The 22,365-nt window shown below is 45.1% G+C and overlaps 1 protein-coding gene across 1 annotated transcript in view; it reads right to left on the bottom strand.

Annotated features, from left to right (window-relative positions):
* MYRFL (myelin regulatory factor like) overlaps positions 1–22,365 on the bottom strand; it is an 874,676-nt gene that overhangs the window by 353,429 nt on the left and 498,882 nt on the right. The window contains exons 9-11 of the mRNA XM_078673905.1: positions 13,615–13,725; positions 11,329–11,419; positions 5,584–5,784 (exon numbers count right to left, since the gene is read on the bottom strand). Coding sequence (XP_078530031.1) covers positions 5,584–5,784; positions 11,329–11,419; positions 13,615–13,725 — 403 coding nt within the window. The remainder of the gene's footprint in view (positions 1–5,583; positions 5,785–11,328; positions 11,420–13,614; positions 13,726–22,365) is intronic.

The raw sequence follows: 22,365 nt of genomic DNA, 5'->3' as shown, positions 1-22,365 counted from the left end.
GCGTAACTGTGGGTTAGAGGTCTCTAAATGAGGCTGCGTACCGTGGGTTAGAGGTCTCTAAATGAGTCTGTGTAACCGTGGGATAGAGGTCTCTAAATGAGGCTGCGTAACCGTGGGTTAGAGATCTCTAAATGAGGCAGCGTGACCATGGGTTAAAGGTCTCTAAATGAGGCAGCGTAACCGTGGCTTAGAGGTCTCTAAATGAGGCTGCGTAACCGTGGGTTAGAGGTCTCTAAATGAGTCTGTGTAACCGTGGGTTAGAGGTCTCTAAATGAGGCTGCGTACCGTGGGTTAGAGGTCTCTAAATGAGGCAGCGTACCGTGGGTTAGAGGTCTCTAAATGAGGCTGCGTACCGTGGGTTAGAGGTCTCTAAATGAGTCTGTGTAACCGTGGGTTAGAGGTCTCTAAATGAGGCTGCGTGACCGTGTGTTAGAGGTCTCTAAATGAGGCAGCGTAACTGTGGGTTAGAGGTCTCTAAATGAGGCTGCGTACCGTGGGTTAGAGGTCTCTAAATGAGTCTGTGTAACCGTGGGATAGAGGTCTCTAAATGAGGCTGCGTAACCGTGGGTTAGAGATCTCTAAATGAGGCAGCGTGACCATGGGTTAAAGGTCTCTAAATGAGGCAGCGTAACCGTGGCTTAGAGGTCTTTAAATGAGGCTGCGTAACCGTGGGTTAGAGGTCTCTAAATGAGTCTGTGTAACCGTGGGTTGGAGGTCTCTAAATGAGGCTGCGTCACCGTGGGTTAGAGGTGTCTAACCCAGTGTGTGTAACCGTGGGTTAGAGGTCTCTAAATGAGGCTGCGTAACCGTGGGTTAGAGATCTCTAAATGAGGCAGCGTGACCATGGGTTAAAGGTCTCTAAATGAGGCAGCGTAACCGTGGCTTAGAGGTCTCTAAATGAGGCTGCGTAACCGTGGGTTAGAGGTCTCTAAATGAGTCTGTGTAACCGTGGGTTGGAGGTCTCTAAATGAGGCTGCGTCACCGTGGGTTAGAGGTGTCTAAATGAGTGTGTGTAACCGTGGGTTAGAGGTCTCTAAATGAGGCTGCGTGACCGTGTGTTAGAGGTCTCTAAATGAGGCAGCGTAACTGTGGGTTAGAGGTCTCTAAATGAGGCTGCGTACCATGGGTTAGAGGTCTCTATATGAGGCTGCGTAACCAGGGGTTAGAGGTCTCTAAATGAGGCAGTCTAACCGTGGGTTAGAGGTCTCTAAATGAGGCTACGTAACCGTGGGTTAGAGGTTTCTAAATGAGTCTGCGTAACCGTGGGTTAGAGGTCTCTAAATGAGGCAACCTAACCGTGTGTTAGAGGTCTCTAAATGAGGCTGCGTAACCAGGGGTTAGAGGTCTGTAAATGAGGCAGCCTAACCGTGGGTTAGAGGTCTCTAAATGAGGCTGCTTAACCGTGGGTTAGAGGTCTCTAAATGAGGCAGCGTAACCGTGGGTTAGTAGTCTCTAAATGAGTCTGTGTAACCGTGGGTTAGAGGTCTCTAAATGAGGCAGTGTGACCGTGGGTTAGAGGTGTCTAAATGAGGCTGCGTAACCGTGGGTTAGAGATCTCTAAATGAGGCAGCGTGACCGTGGGTTAAAGGTCTCTAAATGAGGCAGCGTAACCGTGGCTTAGAGGTCTCTAAATGAGGCAGCGTGACCGTGGGTTAGAGGTCTCTAAATGAGGCTGCGTCACCGTGGGTTAGAGGTCTCTAAATGAGTCTGTGTAACCGTGGGCTAGAGGTCTCTAAATGAGGCTGCGTGACCGTGTGTTAGAGGTCTCTAAATGAGGCAGCGTAACTGTGGGTTAGAGGTCTCTAAATGAGGCTGCGTGACCGTGGGTTAGAGGTCTCTAAATGAGGCTGTGTAACCGTGGGTTAGAGGTCTCTAAATGAGTCTGTGTAACCGTGGGTTAGAGGTCTCTAAATGAGGCTGCGTCACCGTGGGTTAGAGGTCTCTAAATGAGGCTGCGTGACCGTGTGTTAGAGGTCTCTAAATGAGGCTGCGTACCGTGGGTTAGAGGTCTCTAAATGAGGCAGCGTAACTGTGGGTTAGAGGTCTCTAAATGAGGCTGCGTACCGTGGGTTAGAGGTCTCTAAATGAGTCTGTGTAACCATGGGTTAGAGGTCTCTAAATGAGGCTGCGTGACCGTGTGTTAGAGGTCTCTAAATGAGGCAGCGTAACTGTGGGTTAGAGGTCTCTAAATGAGGCTGCGTGACCGTGTGTTAGAGGTCTCTAAATGAGGCTGCGTACCGTGGGTTAGAGGTCTCTAAATGAGGCAGCGTAACTGTGGGTTAGAGGTCTCTAAATTAGGCTGCGTACCGTGGGTTAGAGGTCTCTAAATGAGTCTGTGTAACCGTGGGTTAGAGGTCTCTAAATGAGGCTACGTGACCGTGTGTTAGAGGTCTCTAAATGAGGCAGCGTAACTGTGGGTTAGAGGTCTCTAAATGAGGCTGCGTACCGTGGGTTAGAAGTCTTTAAATGAGTCTGTGTAACCGTGGGATAGAGGTCTCTAAATGAGGCTTCGTACCGTGGGTTAGAGGTCTCTAAATGAGGCTGCGTGACCGTGTGTTAGAGGTCTCTAAATGAGGCAGCGTAACTGTGGGTTAGAGGTCTCTAAATGAGGCTGCGTACCGTGAGTTAGAGGTCTCTAAATGAGTCTGTGTAACCGTGGGATAGAGGTCTCTAAATGAGGCTTCGTACCGTGGGTTAGAGGTCTCTAAATGAGTCTGTGTAACCGTGGGTTAGAGGTCTCTAAATGAGGCAGCGTAACCGTTGGTTAGAGGTCTCTAAATGAGTCTGTGTAACCGTGGGTTAGAGGTCTCTAAAAGTCTCCGAAAAAGGCAACAGAGCACTTACCTTTACAGGAAGACAAATCCGAGACTTCAGTAGTCATAGGGCAACGGTCATTAAAATTTGGTGATGTCACTTTGCTGTAGAGGTGCGTGTAGTTCATTACAGAGACAACCTACTATTGGTTTAGTTTAGGCACGAGAAAGGCTGAAATCCGATATGTAGTGTCTGCTGAGTCCACTGACATTATAGCGGTGTGAGTGAAAGGTTGTCATGGTTCCCGGGGCCAAAGCACTTGATTGGCCAACTGCGCCCAAATGATGGCTGATTTATTTCTGCACCCATCTGGGGGGGCAGAGAGTCCATTATGCCCACTTGCTTTAAGTCCCATGGCAGCCTTGCTACGCCCTTCGCTAGAAGAGTTGGAACAGCCTGCCGCAAAACTTTCCTTTGCTATTGCTTTTCCACAACTTTTTTTGAATAGCAGGTGATGAATGTATCTTTGTGTTTTTTAAACTTGGATTACAACTTTTCTAATGTATTCTGCAGCTAAATTACATTTTGAAGTGTTCTATCCCTGTCGTACCAACTGTTTTGAGTGTCAGCCTTCATTTAGTCTTGGCCCAGGGGTCTAAAGGTCACATGTGGCTACTTAGAGGTTTCTTTAACTTGCCTCTGAAGACTGTCCTAGACTAGTAAGATTTATGGCCTCTCTACATCAAGAGCTGTGCGGGTTACCAACGAGGGCAGGTGTACGTCCCTCTTTAAATCCCTGAAGGGGGTGAGGCAGGGATGTATTCTGGCCCCCCTGCTGTTCACCATTTACATCAACGGGTTGGGTGCATACTTGGAGGAGACGGAAGCCGACGTCCCTCGTGCAGGAGCAGTTAAGATCCCAGCGCTCCTGTACGCGGATGACGCCGTGCTAATTGCGCGCACGGTTGTCGGCCTTCAACGCCTCTTAAATGCTTTTGGCGCATTCATGGAACAGCTTGACCTAAAAATAAACGCTAGTAAGTCGCACACCATGGTGGTGGGAAGAGAAAGCAGCAAGAGGAGATCTAAAACCTTCACGTGTAGAGGGGATATGGTTTCTAGAGTCCCCACTTTCCCCTATTTAGGGGTTTTGTTTGACCAAAAAGGAACTTGTCTTCCTCAAGTGAGGGCGAAGAGGTTAGCGGTTATTAGATCATCAGCTGCGCTCATTGGCTTTGCGGGTAGGTTGGGTGCTAGGCCAATGGAAGCTCTACTAAAAATGTACAAGAGCAAACCGGTCGCCATCGCATCATATGGTTCACCACTTTGGGGCTATGTTAATGTGGAACCAATTCAGAGAGCGGAGAACAGATTTATACGAACACTTCTCTCTCTGCCGCAGTCAACACCAACTTACTCTATACATATGGAGGTGGGTTTAGATTTTCTCTCGGATGGGTTGAATATGGCTCCACTGATCTTTTGGTTAAAGACGTGGCTCAATGAAGATCTACCATTGAACCATAAGATTATGTCTGACGTCTTATCCTTAGACCACTTCAAAAAGATCCCTTGGCTGGCTTATCTGGCAAAGGCATTCCCAGACCTGGGGAGACGTGAGCTATTCACTGCCCCCCAAGATATCAAAGCACGAGATATTGAACTGGTCAAAAAGCACTTTTTGGAGAGGGCGAGAGCATCACGTGAGGAAAGGGAGCTCGTGAAACCCTCAGTTAGGGGTCATTATTTGCTTGTTAACTCATTCTCCTTAGCACCATACCTTGGTTTTGTTACAATTCCATTCCACAGGTTTCTTTTAACTAAGTTTAGATTTAATTTGCTACATTTTTATTTAGGTTCTTTTAAAACATGGGAAAAACCGGAACTTGCCCCACCCTGCAGCTGTGACCATTTCTCATCCCAAGACACTATGCATTTTGTTATGTTTTGTGGGTTTTATTTAGAGCCGAGGAAAAAATACCTGGTTCCAGTTATGAAGGAGGCGGGTTTCACACAGGTGAGACCGGCCCTGCTCTATCTGCAATTATTGGTTAACCCACGCATTACCTTTTGTATGGCGAACTTTTTGGTTGCTGCAGCTAGGATAAAAAAAGCACACTCATTAGTCCCATTGTTACCCTTTTTTTAACTTTCGTAGGCCTAGTTTTGTGTTAATGTATTAATGTATTAATGTAACTGACGGGATGGTTATATTTTATTGTGTATGAAATGTTCCACAATTCCCTGTATGAAATGTTTTTAATTTCTTTGTATGACTTTTAATTAAGTCGAATAAAGATAATTTGACCTTGACTGTCCTTGGTTGGATTTTTAACACGGTTCAGAAGTAGCATCTTTAAACGTCTTTTCCCAACTTCTTTCTCCTCAGCCTCTCTCGGACATTGTATGACTGTAATAAATAAAAAACGACCTGGCCCTGCTAATCACCGCTCTAGATAACCGCCAACCTGTACGGTTACCGCTATTTCCAAGTAACTATAAAAATATTCTACTTTTCGTTAAAGAAATGCATTTCCGTTTAAAAATGAAAAAGGTGCGTGCTCTTCTGTATTTAAACAAGATCAGTGAGCTGCTCTGTATCTTTTTGCGTGCATTTAAAAGTTTTGCTATCAAACTTTCACGCCCCAGGGGAAGCAAAGCCTAACATGAGGGCTGATATGCCCCAAGAGGGAGGGACGAACCTAGTCATTCCTCAGGCCAGTGTGTAAGTGCATTCGGTGCACGCGGGCGACTTCTAGCGCGTCAGCTTCATGAAGCGCGCGGGCTGAGGATCGCATCTGAATGCCGGCTGCTGTCTTTACAACTCACCTCTTGGATATTCTGCTTGGCTCGTCTGTCAGACGGGTGCATGACCGTCCCCATCACTTTCACATTGCCACAGACCACCAACGCTTCATCCGGAGTCTCCGTGTTGATCCCTATGCGCCCGTGACAAACGACCGTCTCTGGAACATGCCCTCGCTGCCACAGCGCATCACTGTCACTCTCGAACTGCCCAGGGTTAGAGGCCTGCAAAATATCACAGACAGGGAGTCAGTGGCGCGAAGTCAGCTCTCGTTACTGCATCCCTCAGAGCACGCGGGCGCCCGGAGAGCAGGCGGCAGTGTACCACCACGCCTGGGCGCCAGTGCTTGTTTATTGAGACACTTGAAAGAAAAGTACCAAGGCAAATTACACATGACAAGGACTGCATATCAAGGAAACGCTTTTCAATGACTCTTGACTACTGCAGAGGTTTACTGGTCTCTTCCCTGAAGGACATATGTATTGGACCTCTGAGCTCAGAAGGGCTAGCCATGACCTTTTGAACCTAATCAATCAACGTATGCTTTGGGCTCTTCAAATACATTTGCCACACACTAATAAGTACATGATAAGCATGCCAAGTTCTAGCCTACAGTTATATTTTAGTATATTTTTCTATAATATAATATAATTTATTATAGATTATATTCACAAATTATATGACATTAGACCAAATTATTTCATATTACATTGTATTAAATTATATTGTATTATTTTCTGAAATCTAAAATTAATATATAGTATGTCGTGCCATATATATGGTAGTTAATTTTTTTTCAAATGTATAAATACATTAATTAAAAAGAAAAAGTGTTGTGTATTCACGTACACTGCTTTGTTTACAATAATAACAAGTTAAAAATGGTTGTCCATGAAAATTGAATCTAGAAGGATGTGTTTGGTCAATCAGAAACCATTTTCGCACATTTTGGTAAATAAAAAAAAAAAGTCTTTGGGCCTCATTATGATGTTGGCCGGTGAGCCTCCAACCGTTCGTCGGAGGCTTACCAACCGACATCGTATGTTTACATTCAGACTGCCGAATTATAATGGGAGTTGGAGTGTAAACCAGCCTGTCAAACCGACTGTGTTCCGACGGGATCAAGGAGCCCATCGGCCAGTTGGAAGCTGCCCATAATCTCTAGCAGACCGTGTTTCCGCCGTCTGGATTATTACATCGTTTTTTGACAGGATTTCCATGTCGGGGTTTCCGACATGAAAGGCCTGTCAGGAAGCGACTTTGAGGACCCCTAGCAGGGCCTCCTTCCCTTTGCGGCGGACGGTTGTGGGCCTGTGCCCCTCTGAAAATCCCTGCACCGTGTGGCAGGCACCATAATGTGCCTATAGCACGGTGCAGGGATTTACACAATCTGCCCGCCACACAAGCTCCCATAGGGAAATGAGAGTTTGCGATCGCATCATGTGCGGTCACATCGTAATACGGTGTTCGGAAACGCTGACCTATGGTCGGTCAGTTCCCACACATAGGCAGACCGACTGACCGTAGTAGGGCCCTCTGTGTGGTTTAATTTTAATTAAATTACACTTGTTGTTCCTTGGGGGCTACGGTGAAATCACAGCTTTTCACTGCACATGAAAACATAAACACTAGTCGTTATCACTGTTTCTTCTTGCTTTACAGTACATTGATTGTATAAAATCGGATGGACTAGCAGGACCCAGGCCCAGCTCTTCCTGGGATGCATTGCTCTTGCTCCTGCCTTCTCCCTACTTTCTCCTAATTTTCACTGCTTTCTCCTTGCTTTCCCCCCCATTTTTTTTTGAGTGCCTTCTCCTTGCTTGCCCCTCGTTTTTGCTGCTTTTCTCTCTGTTTTTTGAGTGCCTTTTCCTTGCTTTTCTCTTGTTATCACTTTGTTCGTCTTGCTTTTTCCCATTTATTGAATACCTTCTCCTTGTTTTTCCCTCGTTTACACTGCTTTCTCCTCACTTTCCCCCCTGCTTTTTGAGTGCCTTCTCTATCCAAAGGTCCTCTAGACCTGGCTGTTCAAATGAGCCTCGGGGACCTGCAATCGACTGAATACCCTGTTGGGTGATTAGCCATGCTTTACAAATCCTGATTGATTGCCTACCATACATCCACTCCACACTCCTTGTTCTTTAACATTACTTTCATAGGCTGGTGAGTGAGTGAATGAGAGAATGAGTGAACACATCAATATAGCATCCCTACCAACTCTATCACTTTGCAGCAGTAACTTAAGCTAAAACATTTAGGGAAGCTGAATTGTTTTAATGTACACTATAAAATGGGATTTGAACAAAAGTTACAAATGGTAGTGAATTATCTGCTATATAAGTCTAGGTATGATGAGGTGGTTATTAATTTTTATACAACTGTTCCACTGCTATTATGCTTGCTCCTATTTTAATGACATATCAATTTTGGCAGGATGTATGACTGTACGACGCGGGCTATTACCACGCGTACCGTTACAACGAGTGTTTTACAACGCAAGTCGTTACCACGACTTGCGCTGTAGGGTGCGGACTTAGGAATAGTTTAATTTACTATTCCAACACCAGTCCCCGTGGATAGTAGGGAAGGTGTTGGAATAGTAAATTAACTATTCCTTGTCCTTGAGCGCCCTCCAGCGCAAGTCGTGGTTACGACTTGCGTTGTAAGAGACGCATCGTAATGGTAGCGCGGGGTAACATCCGCGCCGTAAAGGATGTTACCCACTTTGGCATAAGGCACATGCAGTCTGAAACAAGCTTGAAGTGCCCACGGTAGGAGTAGACACATAACTTGCACATTTAGCACTGTAGAACACAATTTAGCATTAGTAATTGCATGAGAGTCAGTATAAGAAAAAGCAGCATAAATCTAGAAACAAGTTTCACTATGCATCATATTAGGGGGTGTACCAAATCACAGGTAAATGTGGATGAATATATATCCAAAGAAGAATGGATGGAATGCTATAAAAACTTAATTTCCAGTCAAAGCTACATTGAGACTTTAATGGCCATCAGAATCCAACAGAGGAATCAGTACAAAATGATATAGGGAAGCTGAAGGGTTAGATGGGGCAGCAGCTCTTCTGCATTCTTGGAAGCAAAATGATGGAATGGCCTGTCCTTGGCTCTTCGCTCTGTCTCAGTTCGATTCATCTTTCTTAAAGTCCTTAAGACCTGGCTCTTCAGGTAGGCTTTTAATTAGTTAGACTTGTGGCCCTATTAGGATTTTCTATAACTTGATTCTGGTAATGGAGGTTTTAATCGAGTAACAGTGCCTAGAAGCTTTTCCTTGAACGCTTTATCAGTCGCATTTTTTATTTAGTTGATAGATAACGACAAAACGGTCTTCACAAAAACCCTGTTGCCCCTTATCCAAGAATGTTCTGAAGAAAATACTATTTATCAAATTCAATCAGAATTCATAATGAAAGGTTCAAATACATATCACATATGTGTTTAGAGTTGCATTCTAAAAAGGACTGCGAAAGAAAAGTACAGTACTATATATTAGGCATTTTTAGAGTTCACTGCCACAGTTGACAGAGTGGAAAGAAGGCTTTGGGAAAAACGGCATGGGATTAGTATGAATCTATAGATAATCAAAATATTCTAAGATCTTAATGAGAACTCATCTGAAGAAGTGATATATAGTGTGAGAGAAGAATAACCTTGGTTAACTCCAATATTCACCAATAACTCATCTTTATTGGCAGTCATTGGTGTTAACTAAGGTTGCGTTCTCTCCCCGATTCTAGTTATAAACTGATTTATCGGATTGCAGAATAACTAAGAAAAACAGAGCTTTAAATACCTTGTTTATTGCACATCTAAGAGTGGTTTTGGCAAGGTTAGGAAACTTCTTGTAGATGCTAGAGAAAGAACGTCTGAGTACTGCATAGAACTCAATATTTCATGCTATTGTAACTAGTGTAAATCGTTTTTTTTTACAGCAACCACATCAAATCAATATCAATCATCCAAATCCTAAAATAGAAGAAACACCAGGAGAAACATGCACAGACAATGGGCATAGACTGGAGAGAGAAAAGAGAAAACTTGATTATTTGTTATGGCCAGGATGAAATGTCTTGAGATTTGAATACTCTTGCAAAAATAAAGAAATAGCAAATACCTTGTGGCAAGTGTGGTCTTGAAATGGTAAGCATTCTGCCACACGTGTTCATGAGCTACCCAACCAAATGAAACTAAAGAACACATATCTACTGAAACCTATGTAGGAATTAGGAATCAGATGAAACAAGGATATATTTTTATCTACCGAGTGTCTAAGACCTAAAAATGACCTGAGCTGTGGTGGGAATTCTCTGAACCTAAACAGTGAACTGAATGGGTCAAGCAGATGAGGGGCATCTCCCTCAAAAGGACCTGAGAATGGAAACTGAGTATAGATTGTACTGTTTTATGTCTGGTTTTCTCCTCGCCCCTTTTTTTAGCTTTTGATTTCCTGTATGGATACATTCCAACCTTTGTACGCCTTTTGTCAAATGTGATTATACAAAAAATATGCAGTGTGCATTATGACCTGTGATTAGATATCTCACATAAAGATTCATGCTCCAACTGAGATTGCTGTTTATTCACCGATGTTTGTTCGAGCACAATGTCCCTTCTTAATCGAGTGCATTAGAAAGGAAGGGCGGCTTGCTGCTCTTTGACAGCTGTAGGACATAACTTATTGTAAGGTCAATATGAGGCCTGTGTCAATAATGCATCCGAGGCGTATGTGAATGATACTTAATAAACAAATATATTAAATACATTTGAGGGTGCATTGCTCACTCCAATACACTAGACATTATCCTAGATTATTTAAGCAAAGGTGGCTGGCAGTTGTGTTCAATAATTTACAGAAGGCATGTAGTGGAATCTGGCAGGTAGAGGTGGACATGAGTATGGTGGTCTGCACCATCATTCTCATGCCTCTGTTTCCCCTAGAGGCCTGCAGGGTTGTCTGGTAATATTTAGAGCTGCTGCACACCAATGCTGGGACTACCAGCATCAAGAAGACCTGGCGAATAGCCTAAATCCCACCTCACATTTGCACACCTGTGCATGCATGGAAATGCAGGGAGGAATCCAGGCATTCCATAGTGTAGAGAATTATGAAAATCTCTAGGACTATCTTCACTGTGGTGAAACATCCTCCAGCTAAGAGGACTGTCCAGGATTTACTCTTTGCCAAGGCACAGTGCTTGTGTACATCAGGGAAGGGATTAAAGAGGAGTCACAGAGTGTGGGATTAAAGAGATCATTATGCCCTTCCTTAGAGCACAAGGACTCCCTGGGTTTCGCCCAGCCTGCTGCATAAGTGCTGAAAGCCAATGGGAATCCCCACCTTAACTATTGAGATAGGATAGAGTAGTCTACTGCCAGCTAGAGCCGACTAGCAGTATCACAACCCCAGCACTGTTCTGGAAGAGGAGAAGGTGGGTACTACTAGGCACCCTTGCCTCTACACTGCCTTCTAATTTATGGTCTGAGAGCGGGTGGTGGTACCTTGGTAAGTGGAGAATACTGAATCCCTCAGCAAAGGTCTGAAAAGGGTCCTACAAGCTGATGCATACAATGTCATCCACCTAACTCAAACTATCACCTTTTTTCCTTCCCGATCAACTTTACAAAGTATTAATCACATGTTCTATGATGGAAGGGTAGCTTTTGTACAAATGTTGCCCATAGAAATATTTGTCGAACTTATCTTGTAAAATACATAGGCCTATAAAACAAATAGCGTTTTGAGATACATACCCGCACTATGATTCTGTCGGAGACACAAGCTGCCAGTAAATATGAATGGTCCTGAGTGGCAGCATACAGGCCAACCACCAACTTGAAGTACCTGGAATAAATTAAAGTAAAACACTGTAACCACATCATATTTATTTCTTAAACAGTGCAAGGTATTTATCAGTGTTTGCTAATTCAGCTATGTTTTAAAATAGCATGTTTTCAGATTAATCTGCTAGTTTTGCTTCACTGAATAATACCCCATGCTGAATATTCCTGGCTGAGAAATTATTAATAATTTTAAATGTTTGCCAGTACCTTGCCTGTTAATATCTTGTTCTGGTTCCGAATAGTGCAATTTGTGAACACTTTCAAAGAGACTTCATGTCATTCTGTAGACCCGCAGAAATTCGAAAGATTTCGTGTCTGAACACCCTATGCAACCAAGTACTACTAATATAGGGGAAAGTTCCTCCACCGGATCATGCACCTTTAAGGAAAAACTGTTCTGTGACCATGAACTGTCCTGCAGTAGACAGACTGTCTTCAGCCGATGTAGAAATTAATGAGCTAATGGCAGAAGCTTCTCCTCACGAGTAATCCAAGAAGCTAGATTGAAGGGTTCAGTCAGGGCCACTTTGAGGAACATCTTTTCCAGGGTCACTCTTTAATTGATTAATAATGCAGGACTAACGACACAGCGCATTAGACTGCTACATAGAAACTGACAGTATACACAGATTACCACGTCACACCATTTTGGGGATTTGCTAGCCAATGTAATATTTTACATATTCCTCAGTCTCCCTCTTTCCTCTCTGCTGAAATATGCTTGTCTCATTTACTACGTTCTTTCTCAGGAGGTACTTCAATGTCTCTATGACACCGCCCATAGTCGCTGCGCCACGCGCTATCTTCATTCTGTCTTCTGTGGATACGGCCTTTGAGCTGCACAGGGTACCTGAGGGGAGACCTCATTGATGGTTTACACATATAACACTGTGTCCTGGTTCTGCTGCTTCACCCTATCTCTGTTAAGGCCGGTGCTCTCCCTGCAGCTTCTCACACTGGTCCTTAACGCTGAAATTATCAAATGCGGCAATAAATGAATTTTTAACATACTTCATCCCCTATTTCTGATGGTGCACAATATCATAAATCCCATTTTACACTGCAACCAATTTTTCTCCGGTACAAACGCCGGAATTTATATGCGGATGCACTTACCCGAGTTACATTATCTTTGTTTATTCTCTTTAATTTAATGTATGTCATAAATGTTGATACTAGATGAACAAACCATGGCCACAGATGGTGTATCATGATTGGTCGTAAAATAGGCCACAGTCTATTTAATGTGATATACATTAGAACGGCAGATTGTGCACTTGGAATTACATATAATTCAACCTCTGTGTAATAAATGCTGCACTTGAACCAAAGTATGAAAACTGTAAGGAAATGTTTTCGTAAATGTTTTTTTTTTTTGCCTAGAGGGACATCATAGATTAACATTCTTGCTCTTTACTGTAACACGCACAATGTATGACTGTTTTGAAGAGCAATATGCCATCTGTCGGTCACGCTGGGTGTGATTATTCATTGTCCCACCTACGACTTCTTAATGTGGTCTAGAGGGATCTCAATAGGATAGAGGTATTCTGATGGTGAATGTTTGCGGGGAGGACACCTTAGGTTGGAGAAACAGAATACATTATACAGTGTTGTACTAGAAGGTTGCATGATGCACACATAACTCACAGTACCCGAGGAATTCCACGAGGATCTTATATTCTGTCTGACACCTCACTGCTTTCAGACTTGTCTCTAATCCAATGCAAGATAAATCAGATGCAAACCATTGTGAATGGATGAATGAATAAGATACTGAGTCCCAGACAATGAATAGGAGAAATACAAACCTATCACTTAATATAAGTAAGATGCTGCCATTTTCCTAGGACCTTACATTTCCAGATTTTCATTTCAATTCAGGGATCGCAGCTGACTATGCTCTATACTTGAGGTGCGCTCTACAGCTTGTGCCCAAGATTGAGCACACCCCGCCACTGAAAGGATATCAGTGCGGACACAGTGATTCACGTTATTAACACGAGCATTTGTCTTCCCTTTTGAGTCTATAATTTCAACAAGGATCGAAGAACCCCAGATATACCCACTATAAATCGTTTACTGCTTGCTTTCAGCCAAAATACCTACCTTCACATCATTTCTGCTAAAAAAAGAAAGCAACAGAAAAAAACAACCCCTATTCCAATCTGGTTCTGAGTGCAAACTAGCAGTTACCTTTGGTCCGGGTTTGGTTTGCCCTTCTTGCGCATGTTATTAGCCGTAGTCTCACTAAAATGCAACCGTCCCAGTGTTACTTTTGTAACTTGGTCTCCTGGTAAATCAACTCTGCAAAACAAGTAAACAAATGGGTTTGTGGAGGAAACATTCTTTTTCATTCTCAATCAATGATGTTTCTAATCATCAAATGACATGGTAATTGAAATAAGCGTACTCTCAATCCGCATGCAACACTGCAGCCAACAAAGGTATCACACAACATTACAACCATAGTTTGCATATAGGAAACTTGACTATTTTGGAAAAAACCCTGAATTAGAAGTCAAACTTCATCTACAGAAACGGAAGAAAATTCCTCAGGGAACCCACAAATTAGGAGAGGGGGTAAGGAAGAACGAGCAGGAACGACACATGATGGATGGATTAACAGCCTATAGACTTCCAGTACCTATGCAATTTTTGACACGTCTGCCACCCACTAAAAAGACATAGAGAAAGGCTGTAGTAAACATGCTCTAGGCTACTTTTATAGACTTGCATATGACAGATGGTATGACTGTTCAACAAAGCCAAACGGCACATTTTCCCACAGTTCCTATGGTACCCTCACAGGGACTGAGATGGGTGCATAACATATTTAACTTGCCAGTACTAGTCGGCAATATCCACTCATTGACCTTATTTTCTATTTGTCAGTTACGAATGCGCCACCAATACTTTCTTATTTTCTATTTGTCAGTTACGAATGCGCCACCAATACTTTCGATGAGCATGGCTCTTGTTGATAGTTCAACCAAAATGGCACTTACATCCATGTACAATCCTCCACTCAAATATTCTGGTGGTCCCCCTTTAAATCCAAGCAAGATCCTTCAAACTGTAATCAGTTATAGGTGTGCTATGAAAGTTTAACCACAGACATACGGATACTATCACGTTCAAAACACGCTACCTTTGGGGGCGTGGCTATCGCCCGTGGAAAATGGCCGCCTAGACCCGGAGCTCCGGAGCAGTACCGGGCCTAAACCTTAAATCCGATCACTAATCCGTATCAAAAGAGTCCGTCGAAGGATTCCCCCGACAGTAGAACTCTCCAGGCAACCATCGGTTTTATCCGGAACTGTGTCCGACGCCGGTGACGAAAGTTATCGCCGCGTGTTCAAGCTCGGCCTAGCTGGGCCGGGAAGACCGGGGACTCGAGTGGCGGTGACGACCGTCTGCGAGCTGACTGCAAGGCCGGGAGTGATGACGCCCGCGAAGCCGGCACTGCGCCTTCCCTATGGTTTCTAATTCTGCCGGTCGGGAGCGAGATACATCATTTGGAGCGCCAAGCGACCCTCCTGCTGTGTGCTGCCGTAGATTCGGTCGGGGTCTAGGGGGCGGCAGAGGCGACCATCGGATCTCGGTGAGTTTCCATCGCAGCTTTGCCTTGCTGGCCCTCACGCCTTTCCCCTTGTGATCGGAGGCCGCCGGGTGGTTCCCTGGAAGCGCAATCTATCTGCCCTGGCTGTCGCAGGTGAGGGACGCTCTAGATCCACGTGAGACCGGGTGGATCCAGGGAGTATTGTGGTACAGGCCTTCCATTCCGGCCTCTGACTGCAAGGGGACCCTGGCTGGATTATTAGTGGAATCCTGGCCTACCAATGACTTTGAACTCTCTTCCTGGATTGCCGAGGGTCCCTCCGACTGCGGGGAAAGTTATCCTGTGATCTGCGCTGGGTGCGACAACCTCCGCGAACTACTATCCACGGAGCTGCAGTGGTGCTAATAATTCCATCGTTTATCCGGCCTCACATACCGGCCCTTCCCCTGCCCACTGACCCACGTCGCTGCGGACCCTATTGCACTGTTTCGGCTGCGGACTTTTGGATTTGGGTCACTGAGGGAGAACCAATTTGGGCACATAACACCACAATATCGGTTTGCTTGGCCCCGCTTGTATTTTCAGTGTGTTGGACACTCTACCTCGTGATGTCGAGCAGAGGGCCTAGAAATCAGTCTGTCCAGGCCAAGTTGGATAAATTCGCCTTTGAGAAGGGATCCAACACAACATCGCCTCACAGCAAAGCGCAAGAGGGCGACGGCGGGAAGAAGGTAACGCTGGAAAATATCATGAGGGCGCTTGCAAGTGTCCAGACTACAGTGGGAACGATATCCACGGACGTGTCCCTGCTGCGGGCGGAACACCATAAGATCGCGGACAGAGTTAAGGACGTCGAAGTTGTGACAAAATCCTTGGTGCAGGACACGTCTGACTTTCAGCTCTCGGTGAACCGCCTGGAAAAGGACAATAGAATGTTAATTGACCGGCTGGACGACCAAGAAGGGCGCGCATGACGGAATAACATCAGAATTATAGGTATTCCAGAATCGGAAGGCGCCCAGGCAATGGGCCTGTATGTTGAGGAACTGATAAACACCAGACTGCAGCCCAAGGGACTTTCACATTTCTTCTCAGTTGAACGCGCTCATCGAGTGACTGGCGGCAAAGCAAAGCCTGGGGCGCCTCCGAGACCAGTCCTTGCGCGCCTATTTAATTTTGGAGATCGGGACGCAATTCTACAAGCAGCACGGATCTCCCCTCCTATCCGGATCTTAAACTCCACTATACTCTTCTTCCCAGATTACACGGCAGCTGTTGCGAGGAGACATCACAGTTTTTTTTAAGTTAAAAAATTGCTCAGAGCACAGGAGCTGCCATATTCCATGCTTTTCCCCGTGAAGCTGAGAGTGGTGGCTGAGGGGAAGACTTGGTTCTTTGACTCTCCGGAGGCGGTGCACGAGTGGCTGGAGGGATGGCGACCAGTGAACAGAACAGACCGAACTCGAGGACCACGTAATCGTCGACTTTAGTAGCTCTCCCCGGGAGGTACGGACTCTGGCAGTCAAGAACCACACCACAACATACCTCCTGAAGAAGAATAGGGCTGGATTTGGAATGTACGATCCTCTGTAACTGCTGATGCGTCACTGGAGATGTTCCAAAGAGACTGAACAAAAACATGGACCAGGGGGGCCTACAGGACTCTAAAAGGCGGCTGCCTCGTAAGACTCCCCCCCGAAACGCAAGTATTGCAGCACAGGGTGGGAAATTAAAGCGCTCTGCTGAGTTGGGGTGGCGGGCAGTTCTAGGTTCGCCGAGCAGGGAGGCAGGGTGGGTGGGTGGGACTTGGGAAGGGAAGGTACCTGAAGAGTTTAATTTTGTTGATTATATTGCATGTCTGATTTTGCTTTCTTGTTTTGTTGAATGCACACTGGTTATGACGGCACTGTGTGATCCTATTTTAGCTTTGCGGGCTGAATGCAATTCCAGATGTTTGCAACGCCTCACGATGTATTGCGGCTGACACTATCTCACTGGGGCTGAAGACCCCAAGCACCTCACTCACCTTACTTACTTGGAATGTTCTGGGATTGGGAGACAAAGTTAAGAGAGGCCTGGTGTTGCAGCACTTGAAGCGCTATGACCCTGCGGTGGTCTTTTTGCAGGAAACACATTTGGTCGGCACAACTGTTCGAGCCTTGGACAGATGGGGATTCCGGATGATAGCTCATGCGGATTTCTCCTCGGGCTCCAGGGGCACGGGGATTCTTATTAGGAACTTCCCACTGGTGATACTTCAAACCCGAGTTGACGACCAGGGCTGCTTTGCGGCATTGACCTGCCAATGGGAAGGACGAGTATTTAATTTGGTCTCTGTCTATATACCACCGGCGCTTCATACACGGGCCCATTCCGATTTAACTACATTCCTGCTGACACTACCGGAGGCAACAGTCTTAATGGGGGGAGACTTTAATGAGATCATTGATAGCACATTAGATAGGTTTCCTGTTGGATTGACAGCACAGGGAGGGCGCTGGCTGCTTGGTTTTATAGATGCTCTGGGACTAACGGACAGCTGGAGATTTAAGCATGCAAATGACTCTAGGTTCACCTTCTACTCACTAGTCTAAACATTGGCGGACGCCCTTCAGGGTATAGAGGAGGTTACTATCTGTCCCAGGGGCATATCTGACCACTCCCCGATACTCTTTAAATATACCCTTCAACAGGCCTGTAGAGGGGCATGTTCCTGGTGCACGCTGGATTCCTGCAGATGGCACCGATTACAAAGGACCTCACACGTACTACCGAGCAATACTTCCAAGAAAACCAGGGCTCGGTTGACTCGCCCGGGGTGTTATGGGAGGCATATAAGGTGGTGCTCCAGGGTCAGGCAATGGCCTCTATCCTGGGTCACAAACGGGAGAGACGGGCAGAGTTGGGCAGTCTTGAGGTTGATTTGGCCGCGGCCATCGAGGAGCAGGAGGCCCACCCTTTGCAGGGAAATGCTCGTAAGGTCCGTCTGAAACAAACGGAAGTTGTAACCCGTGAAAGAGAAATGGCACACCTCAAATTACAGGCCACCAGGCACAAGGTGTATGAATTGGGAGACAAGGCAGGAAGAATGCTTGCCTGGCTAGATAAGAAGGAAAGGGCAAATAAAGTCATTGCACAACTGACATCCCCTGAGGGATCACTGGTCTATGACCCTGAAGATATAGTGAATCTTCTAGCTGACCACTATGAACGGATATATGCTCCCCAGGCAACCTATACAGTTGCAGAGGCGTATGACTATATCAAGGATCTATCAATACCTAAGCTCTCCCCGGAGGCAGCACTGCTTATGGAGGCCGACATTACCACTGATGAGATCCAGGCAGCCACCTACGCGCTGGCATCTGGCAAGGCACTGGGGCCAAACGGGTTCCCGGTTTCACTCCATAAGAGAACGGTACAAACGACAGCCCCCTTTTTCTTAAATATGTTATCCCATAGCCTTGAAATGGGGGAGCACCCGCGGGATCAGCGGCTGGCCACAAATGTTGCGATACAAAAGCCTGGTAGACCCCAAACGAGTTGTTCCTCCTACCGTCCAATTTCACTCATCAACGCGGAACCCAAAATACTAGCCAAACTGCCGGCGCTCCGCCTTACTCCTCATCTAACGTCGTTGGTACACCCAGACCAATCTGGCTTTATGCCACATCGGAGCACAGCCCTTAACCTTCGACGGCTACATGCAGTCCTGGCGCGAGCACCACACCTTAAAGAACCAGCTGTAATCCTTTCACTTGACGCTACTATGGCGTTTGATACAGTCGAATGGCCCTATTTATTTGCTGTGCTCCAACATATGGGATTTGGTCCCAAATTCTGCGGCTGGATTTGTCTACTATATACTAAGCCCTTAGCGCATGTAGTCGCAAACGGGCACATCTCACGCGACTTCTCGCTTGGCCGAGGCACACGACAGGGCTGCCCTTTATTCCCATTACTCTTCGCGTTGATCTTAGAGCCTCTAGCGATTTGGATCAGGTGGGAACCTTCCATCAAAGGGATCCGCTGGTCCGATGTGTGGGAGGATCGTATATCCCTCTACGCGGACGATATCCTTCCATATCTCACCTCCCCTAAAAAATCTATCCTGGAAATATTAAATGTTTGTGAGAAGTTTGGTAGGTAGTCCGGATATAAGATTAACTGGAGTAAATCAATCCTCTTTGTCCTGGCAGGTCCCCCGCCTGTTTTGCCTCTTAGCTGCCCCCTGGTCACTGCCACAACGTCTTTCAGGTATCTGGGTATAGTTGTCACATTAGATCTAGACGAATTTTATGACCTGAACCTTCGCCGCCTCCTGGAGAGGTTTCAACGTGACGTTAAAGTATGGCAGACTCTTCCTCTTACACTTCTGGGTAGAGCCGCCTCATATAAAATGGTAGCGCTTCCTCGCTTCCTATATGTGCTAGAAAATACACCATCGGATATCCCTCCACAATACTTTAAAACGATCGCCGCAACAGTGTCTAACCTACTTTGGGGTGGAAAGCCGCCTCGAATCGTGCAGCATAAGTTAATCAGGGACTGGTATGATGGGGGAATAGCGCTTCCAAATATTGAACTATATTATTGGGTGACACACCTAAAACAGATCAACATCTGGCTGCATGCCCCACAAACTGAGCCGGCATATCTGGCAGACAGACATTCCCATTGAAGACAGGGGACTACTACGTACTCTATATGGCCCTCGTCCACCTTTAGATCTGATAGGCCCGACACAACACTCAATCCAGTTGTGGTACATGGCTAACAGGCGTCTTAAATGCTTGGGAACTATCACCCAGATGACACCGCTGTGGGACTCCAGCAAATTAGGCTCCCTCCGTAATAGTAAGGGATTCCGAGCCTGGGATACCATTGGTATATCTGTAGTGGGCGATCTCTGGAGGAAGGGAGGGGTGGTGGACTTTGCCCATCTTCAAAAGTATTACGAGTTGTCACACACGGAAATGTATAGATACCTGCAAATAAAGCATGCGCTACAATCAGCCATACCGAAGGGCACTGTCCTACAGGACTCCTCGCCTCTTGAAGACAGACTCTTAACAGAACACATGCAGGAGAGAGCAACCTCCCTCACGTATCGGAAACTCATAAACAACCTCAAAGACGTGACTATGACGCTACAACAACACTGGTCGGAGGAGGTGGGCCCCTTCAATGAAACTGAATGGCGGGAGGCCCTTGCCTCACCCAGGGAGACCGCTACACCCTCTAGATTGAAGCTGATACAACTTAAAATATTACACTGCACATACTACACCAGAACGATTTTATATAGAATAGGAAGAGCCACACATAAATTCTGTTTACGTGAATGTGGGGAGGAGGGAATATTTTTCCACACCATATGGGAATGCAGGTACATGATGATTTACTGGAGGGCGGTGATGCGCACGATCTCCCAGACCTTAGACGTCTCCTTGCTTCCTGAGCCCCGTCGCTGCCTGTTAAATGTATGGGAACCAAATGATTTGAATCATAGCCAACAGGGCTGGGTAATGCTTGGTATGTTAATAGCAAAACGTAATATAGCGAGGCTCTGGGGCTCGGCAACATCACTGACGCTTCGAGATTGGTCTAGGGATGTAGATGAGGCGATGGTGGCAGAAAAGGCAGTTTACATCCACCGTGGCTGTCCAGGAAAGTGGGGCAGAATATGGGGGGCATGGAATGCATTCAGAGGTAATATTTGTGAACCACCAAGAGTCACTGAGGAAGGTGAAGACTCGGACTAAAGGAACTAGGTCGAGACATACGAAGTGAGGTGATAATGTGATAAGGATATTATGTTCGAGATTTAAGAAACGTAACTGGATTTAATTGTGTCGTACCCGCTAACAATATCTATGTATCTGAGGTAACAAATTCATGCAAAGCTGTCATGTTTAACAATGTTAACTGAAAATAAAAACATTTTTTTTTAAAAACACGCTACCTTTAATGTATAGGAAGTCCATGCCAGTATGAACCAATAGAGGCAGTAGCCATTACAATTCTGAAACTCTTCGTTCAGGACTACATCAAGAAATTATGCCAGAATATCCTTCTTGAGTGTGGTTACTCTTAAAATGCATCTTTCATTTGTTACACGTTTCTGAGAATACAATCGTCAATTTCTACTTTTTTGCACAAACTCCACATTATAATCTCTGCTGTTTCGCGTATTTTCATTGGAAATCCAATTGCATATGATCTTTGTTTTTTTAACACTGCCCTATTCATTTCGGACTCTCCATGGTACTTCATCAGGGGAACACAATCAAGGTTCATGAAAGCAGCGAAACTGACGACAAAAAATATATTTATTTAAAATTCACATTTAAACTACCAGAGGATCCTCATGTGATACCAAAGAAACCACATGTACTGGTAACGCACTAGGGATGATATGCAATGTACGGAATTGAAAGAGATGCGAGAGCTTCAGCGCAGGACCACATTCCAAACATGTGCCATCAGGTGTTGTGACCCATGTAAGTCTTCTAATCATGTGCCATCTTGGGTACCAAAATTATAAGTTAGGGGGCAAGTTCCCTTCATTTATGTCTGGAACCAAAAGAGGTAGCACAATGTGGCATCAATGGTCTCTTCTGAACCAATTTAGCATGACCCAATGAACAGCTATGCATAACTGTAACCTGGTTTATTATGCATAATTAAACATAATGTGGTGGATTAAGTGTAAAATTATCAAAGAGTCTGCAAGTAATGACGTGATGTTATTAGTATCTTTATTTCTCCACCTGGTTTACTAATAAATAGTAACTAAAAAGCACGAGCTTCATGCCATGTAGAGATTCCTAAATCTGTACTTGGTTTAATGTTAAATAGTATATAATAGATTAAAAGCGAAGGCGTCCTACTAATCCAACTCAGACAGTAAAAGTATAAGGTCGGATAATTTAAAAATGTAGCATACCAAGAGTTTAGATAAACGGCTAAGGCTTGTGGGAACATATGTTACATCAAGTGTAAAAGTCAATTCATGGATACAATATGCTGGAGATTCACACTGAGGGCATGGATAAACCTAGAGTACAAACTCAAAACATTTAAAGCCGGCAGTCAAAGAAAACCATTAGAGAAAACAACACATCTCAGCTGTTTTGATCGAATGCCGTCGAAACTTTTCATCCAGATAAACTTCTCGGATAGAATCTTCTTCCAATCAAATTCTGCCTTAGGTTTCACAACTACAAATATCTGAACGTTCAATTGACTTATATTATGACTTATGGCTTCAAAATGCATGGCAAAAAGTTGTTTTATGATTCTTAGTTCCTATAACATTCTTGAGATCTGACTTTTATTATTCATTCCATTTTGCTCACGAACAGTAACCTGCGAGGGCACAT

Source organism: Lissotriton helveticus, chromosome 1_1 (genome assembly GCF_964261635.1).
Source record: "Lissotriton helveticus chromosome 1_1, aLisHel1.1, whole genome shotgun sequence".
NCBI lineage: Eukaryota > Metazoa > Chordata > Amphibia > Caudata > Salamandridae > Lissotriton > Lissotriton helveticus.
This window is presented reverse-complemented; position numbering and strand designations above follow the sequence as displayed.